This window comes from Geospiza fortis, unplaced genomic scaffold, assembly GCF_000277835.1.
Source record: "Geospiza fortis unplaced genomic scaffold, GeoFor_1.0 scaffold162, whole genome shotgun sequence".
In the NCBI taxonomy this organism is placed as follows: Eukaryota; Metazoa; Chordata; class Aves; order Passeriformes; family Thraupidae; genus Geospiza; species Geospiza fortis.
Window position 1 is genome coordinate 3,706,206 of NW_005054316.1, and position 7,234 is coordinate 3,713,439.

Consider the following 7,234-nt stretch of genomic DNA (forward strand, 5'->3'; position numbering starts at 1 on the left):
TGACCAAAGCTTTCCTGGCAGAGCTCTCTCTCTAGATTTATCATTAACATCTACATCCTAACACTGCTAAATAATTCAGTACAGCATTTAGCCTCGTGTCCTTGCCTCTCTACTCAGAAAACACTTTTCTTTCCTGTATGTTTCAGCAACAGGGAACAAAAACCTGCCTGGATTGTGCTTCCACTTTGAGCTGTGTAACTGAGGGGGAGCCTCAGGTACCCTTTCACTCTCAACATAGAAGCATGGGGTTTATTTATTTTATTTTGTTGGAAATAGTGTTTATTAGATAACCAAATATAGAGCGTTATTTATCCACATGGAGTCATGACCATGTGGGCTTAGATTCACATGCAAATTCCCCTTTTAATAATCCTAATGCAGGGAGTGCTCCAATCAGAGCGCTATCAGCCCTAGCTCCCAGATACCTGATGCCAGCTTTGCTGGTAATGTAGGCCACGGAAGCAAATCCAGAGAGATTGAGTTGGAAGTGGAGAGAGGCTCTGAGATCTATTTGCTTGGCTTCCTGACGACGAGGGGGTGTCTAACTTCTCTTTTTCCTTTCTGGCTGGAAAGGGGATGCCCTTGGAGAGGGATCATTAGCTGCGAGCAGCCCAGCTGGGTCCAGGCTGGGAGGCGGAGACGCAGCTGCCCGCAGCGAGGCAAGGTGGAGGCACGAAGACAGAAGATCAGGTCAATGAAAGCATGAGGTGGCTCTTGGGCAGCAGCTTGAAACATTTTGGACATGCTGACAGGGGGAACTATGACTGGCTAAACAGTGAACCAGGTGGGCCACTTCTGGAAACAGAGCTTCAGGTCTGTACCCCCCTGCTCATCTCTGTGGCATGTCCTTTGACTTTGCATGTGTGTGTATGTCTGTGTAACGCCTCAGTGTATGGTGCAGAGTAAATCCCTGGGCATTGGGACGTACCAAAGCAGTACTGATCAATTACAGAGAGTCAGAGCATTTCTTTATTGCTGTTAAGCCTTTTTAAACACATTTGCGGAGGAGAAAAACATTCGATGGAAAAATTTTGCTGGGATGGCAGGTAAGGAAGTTTAATTACTCCTTTTAAGCATAAGGCATCCTTGATTTCCTTTCTGTTAAAGGCATGTTTATGCTTTGCATCTGGTCCCGGGAAGCCTCTCTGCAGATGTTGTGAGTCCCGCAGAGGCAGCGATGAACTCTTGTTCCCTAAGCTGGGCGCTGATTACTTCTGCCAGAGAGGATCACATGCAGCCCGGGGGGGAGGGAAGCAGCCCCCAGCGATGGAAACACTGCCTGCTTTCTGGCTTTGTCTGGGATACAGCAAAAGTGTTTCTCCGATCAAAAATAATAATTTAAGGTGCATGTAGCTCCACAGTAAATGTCCAAAGCATGTTGCATTAGCAAATGAACTGGCCACGCTACTCAGCTGATATAGGTAAAGTGTACTGTTCCAAAACAAATGGGGGTAGGAGTGTGTGTGAGTGTCAAAACAGGACAAAAAGTAGTATTTAAATGTTGCCACAATTTTAAGAAAGTCTGCCTCACTGGTAGCATTTCCAGAGTTAGAACAGCAATGGCAATGTCTTCACACCTTGAGGCTGCTTTTATCTGACAGTGAGAAACAAACAGCATCACTAGAGTCACATTCCAACGAGTATTTGAAAATTCTGTGTAAATTCAGGCTCACTTCTAAATTGTGTGTCATCACTAATGGATACAAAGCCACATAAAAATGTTTTCCTGTGTGCCAGAGTTACATGTTTTTGCTTTTTACAAACAGTAATAAATCAGCTTCAAGGATCAGGACAGAGCTTGGAAAAGAACTTATTGGGGGACCACACCCTAATGACTTCAAAGCAGACTTTGTTCCAAATCCACTTAAAACATTTCAGAAGTATCGGTTTCCTGATTCAACTTCAAAAGATATTAGTATAAATATGGGTTGTATTAGCAAAAATAATTTAATGGAGTTCTAAGTATGCTAGCAAATCATTAAGAACATAATAAATCTTAGCTCAACTCAATCACTTCAATGGGAATTTCAGTAAGCAAAATAAACTTTCATTTTTCCATCTTCCCACAAAAGCTTCCCTTAACCTCATGTTTTGCCTTATGAGGTCATTCCCGCCCAAGGCAGGTACTATTCCCCCTTTTGTCTGGACTCACAGCTCCGCTCCAAGCCCATTCCTTTACTCATCATGGATATACCACACAACTCAGCCACACTCTGCCTTTCATTCCTTTACCAACAGGCACGAGTGAAAGCTCATCTCAACTGATGTGGGTCACATAATCTGTAAGCTGGCAACTGTACATGCTCAGCATGTTAAAAAAACATTGGCAGACAGATTACTAATGAAAGGCTTTTCTCCTTCCAGTATGTGCTCAGTGGCTGGGGGAAACTGACCCTCTGCTTCAGTCCCTACAAATATATAAATGAAAGGAGGAGAATAAACAACGTCCAAAGTATCCTACTAAGAATCCGTTTTGGGGAAACAACACTTTTTAGAAATATGAACCCTTTTACTTCCATGCTCTTTTCTGCCTTTCTCTATTTTAAAAAGGATATTTTCCCATATTTATGTCTGTCACTTGTTCCATGCTGGAAGTCAGATCCTTATTTTTGTCACTTACAAACCTGACAATAGATGCTTGTGATAACACAGGCAGAGCACGCTGATCTCCAATGAGGCAGCATCAAACAAAACCAGTCAATTAATAACTCCATCAGTCACTTCATATGCCTGGTATGGAAACTTTCAGATATAAAACAGTGGAGGATTTTACCTTAAATATGTTCTGCAGTTGTATTACTTTCAATTAATTAAGATTGAGTTTGATTTCTAGAAAATTTTATTTTCCAGTTCTGCCAGCTATTCCTGATACCTATACACAGTGGTTACTTTTCTAGTTTTAGAGCTTCAGGTGCAGAAGTTAGTTTTATGTCAATTTAGAACAAGTTTTAGTTTAGCATTTCAGAAATTTCTTAAAGTGACCTTTGATTCATTGTATTAAAATTATCCCCATTTTTAGTGTAATTTTTAAAATGCCTATTAGATGTTCCAAGTCTTTATGTTAAGATCTTTGAACATTCTTGAGTATCCCTTTAGGCAGTCACTGCAGAAATGGAAACAAAACCACAATAGAAAAAGAGGGACTAATATTGATCAGTTGTCTCTAATACATTTGATATATTTATACTGACTGATATACATACAAGAAGTCCATCATTGTCCTTTTGGAACTACATCTCAAAGTAAAATCAGTCCATGTAATGTTTGGCAGCAGGCAGCATCAAAATGGATACATAACTCCCTGTTCAGGCTCAGGACATCTGTGGGGCAGTAATTAGGAAAAACTATTTCAGCTCAAATAATACACTAAGTAGCCTACCAATTACTTCACCCCGATAGGAAAGTCTTAACATTAGCTGTGGTTAAACAGCTGTGAGCATTCTGAAACACAGACTGAGCAATACCAGTCTTTATTGTCACCTGTTAGCATGCAGAAGAAGCATGAAGCTGAGTCAGGGGAGGTTTGTGTTAGGTATGAGGAAAACATTTTTCCCTCAGAGGGTGGCTGGGCACTGGAACAGGCTCCCCAGGGCAGTGGTCAGAGCATCAAGCCTGACAGAGTTCAAAAATCATTTGGACAATGCTCAAAGGCACATGGTGTGGCTCTTGGGGTGTCCTCCACAGGGCCAGGAGCTGAGATCAGTGATCCTGACGAGTCCCCTCTAACTCAGCGTATTTTATAATTCTATAATATTGCCTAATTCTTAATCCTATCTGCTTTACATGCCACTAATTTGCAGATCATAGTAAAACTCACTCTTCTTCAACAACTATACAGTAGTTGTGAAACAAAAGAACAAACTAAACAAATTTATTATGTCTTCTTTTGCACACATTACTGAATAGGCAGCCACCAGGCACTGGTTACTCTGGTTATTTTGAAATAAAATAGGATAAAATAGGAGTAGTTCAGTTGGAAGGGGTCTGCAATGAAAATCTAGTCCAACCACCTGACCTCTTTACTTAGTACAAGAGAATATGGGCTGTTTTGTAATAACATTGCAATTTTTCACCAGATCCCACAGTTCAATAAAGTACTTGCAGGTTCCGGGCACAGCCTTTTCACCTTCAGAGACAGCAATAGAGATGCAGAATTTCTGCAGACCATTCCCAAGGATCTCAACCCAGGCACTCAAACCAACAAGTAACCCACAGAAAACACCTCCACTGATCTGTCTTGCCCCTTCCCCAGAGCATTTGGTAGCAGAGACAGGAGTACAACTCCCCAGGAGAACATTTGCTTTACCACACAAGCAGGCAGTCCTCTCTCTTCCCACAGTCTTCTGACTCAGTCACTGCATACTTTACACACCCTGCAACACGGTACCCTGAGGTATTGTGGTGCTCATCTCCTTCCCTAAGCAATCTCTCACAACCCTGAGGAGGCACTTTGTGCACAATAATGTAATTAAAAACTATATGTGTTGCAGAGAAAATTAAGGATTTCACAGATTTCAAAAATGCTGGCATTTATTCAGGCTTGAGAGCTTGATTTTGCAATTTTAGAAATAGTGCTATATGTTACTCTTGGAGAGCCTTTAAACAAGAAGAGTTTTCAGGCCAGTAACCCACTGATACCCTAAGGTGTCCTTCTGTGGCTACCTCACAGACTGTTGCCATCTGAGCCAGCTCATACTACAAATAGTTGCACTCCTTCCATTTTTTTACCATTAGATGTGAACTGTGCCCCCCAACAATAATATATTTTGCACATTTCTCTTAATAAGCACATTGCAAGGCCCAAGACCTCCGGGTTCCAGTCAAGGGTTTGGAGCAAAGTATATTTCCCTGAGACCCAAGACCATTTGTTAATTCCTTCCATCAAGCCCAACCTTTCCTTCCCTCCTGAAGTCCAGCATTTGTGCAAGGCCATGTCTTACAGCCCTAACTCTTGCCTGTGCTTCCACCAGCATGTGAAGGATACACTGAGTCCTTGGCCATGATTTGACATGCAAATATCACTGCAGTGAAATTTATAGGGAAGCTGCACTGAGTTTAAATGATAATTGGGGCTGTATATACCTTTTACTAATCTCATGCAGGAAACACTGGCAATCTCACTCTCTGTCCTCACAAACCATCAGAATACAACTCAGATCCTAAGGCAAACACTTAACCTGGATGAAAGCCTGGTCCCTACAAATTAAACCCAAAACTTAGACTTTGATTTTAAAAACAAGCTCTTCTTTGATCAGGAATAATGCTGTCCATTATAATCTCAGCTCTGCTCAATATTTACCGTAAGAGTATTGGTAACACATCAGTATGAGTGGGTCCCCTCATACACAGACCACTAACATAATACTGCTGAATGCTTTTTTCTCATTTTCTCTTGAAACGTTTCATGCATGGTATAAGGCACACAAAAAAAGCATTAACAAACTTTTTTTTAAATCCCCTAAATTTTAAGAAATTATTTAATGTCTGCATTGGAAGAACAGCTGAAACAGTTTCTTCCAAGTCTGCTCTTTCCTGTCACTCATTGAATGGTCAGGTAAGACAACAGCTTATACAGCCAGAAAATCTTTAATAAAAAGTATCAATAAATATAAAATAGTTCTTTAATATGCATTTTTTGGGGTAAAAGACCGTTGGGGAAAAAACAGCTTAATAGCTAATCTGCTAAGGTTTCAGTGTATTTTAAAATTACTTTAATGCGTTTAGCTTCAAACCCGCAATACCTTGGGGAAAAAATAGAAAAGCAGTAACCTCCCCTACATTATTTGTTAGGAGTCAATGCCTACTTACTTTATATTTCTTAGGCACTACCACATAATAATAATTTGATAATATGACAACAAAGGAAAGAGGTTACAATTGACTAGTAGATAACCAGTTGAATGTAGATTACAGTGTGATTTTTGTAGCTAGAAGAATGACTGTGATTCCTGGAAGAATGAGAACAGAAATTTTTTGTAGACTAAGGAGACACTGGAGTTACTGTCCTTTTCACAAAGCCATCGCTGCAAACAGGCCAGTTTGCAGTCCTGCTTCCAAACCCTTTGGGGAAAGAATCACTGAAGTTCTCCTAGCCTGAATGGCACCTTCACTCAAAATAAAGGAAATCTGATCCATTGACTTGTTTAGTCTCACCAAGCAATTTGAAAAAGGCACCTCACAGCATTAGTCAAGAGCTTGCAAAGGGAATTACTTGATAAACAGCATTATAAAGTTTGGGGGTTCCTTCTGCCCTAGACTATACTCTGAGACCCAGTTATTAGAAGATGGAGTCAGATTGGAAACAAGATATACTAAATTTTAAAATTAAATCTAATACAACACAAGAGCACAAATGGCTTTGTTGGTTTTTCTCATAGCTTATGACTCCAGTTAAGATTACATCACAATTCAAAAGCTGTGGGACAGAGGTCTTTTCTGCTACATTTGCAGAAAACAAAGCTAACACAGCAGTAACAACTGTTACTTCTCTTACACCAGAAGTTTTTTTTCTGTAGTTCTAAACAAGAAAAAATGATTCTTGGATCACTGGCAGAGCAAGCTCAAGAGGTCCAGTCCGAGATGTCATGTCCAATAAAAACACTGTGTTTTATTTGGAACTGGCCTGTGAGGTTAGAACAACCCAAAGAGCAGGTATTGTAGGCAATGGCCCCTGTTTGAAAGGGCGAGTTGCTGTAATATTTGTTCTTTAAACAGTTTTCCAAACACAAAGAAGCAACACCAGATGGTGGATCACCAGCCTTCTTCATCTGCAATTCAATGTTCTCCCAAATTTTAAAAGTTCAACCAGTCTCCTGCAAAGCTGACTGGTCCCGCTATAATCCAAGAGTAATAAAATGTCATACAAAATTGCATATACTTCCAGGCTTTTAGGGGTTTTCCCCATTGGAGACTGGGTTTTCTAAAAATCCAATACTCTGCAACTTTTCTGGGTTTTTTTGTCTCTGGTTGTAATTTGCTTTAATTGGCCAGTGGATAGAATTAATGAGTCTGCAAAACATACTGCTTGACTGATACTAGTGCAAAAAGAAAGAAATTTGGAAAAGCAACTGCTATGTCACAAGGCAGAGATGGGGAATGTGGTTTTTCTCTCTGATTAAGAGATCTCCAGGAATCCAACATCCTTTCCATTTGCTTTGGTTACAGAGCAGACAGCAGACAAGCTCAACCAAAGACGACATAGAGCCATTCCTGTGTATCATATTGCCTGCCACCA

At 40.5% G+C, this 7,234-nt stretch overlaps 1 protein-coding gene across 1 annotated transcript in view; it reads left to right on the forward strand.

Annotated features, from left to right (window-relative positions):
- Window positions 1-632: 632 nt before the first annotated feature.
- The window catches only part of SMIM28 (small integral membrane protein 28), a 7,030-nt gene continuing 428 nt past the window's right edge, over window positions 633-7,234 (forward strand). The window contains exons 1-2 of the mRNA XM_031056259.1: window positions 633-813; window positions 7,165-7,234. The exon at window positions 7,165-7,234 is cut by the window's right edge and continues 428 nt beyond it. Coding sequence (XP_030912119.1) covers window positions 703-813; window positions 7,165-7,234 — 181 coding nt within the window. The 5' untranslated portion in view covers window positions 633-702. The remainder of the gene's footprint in view (window positions 814-7,164) is intronic.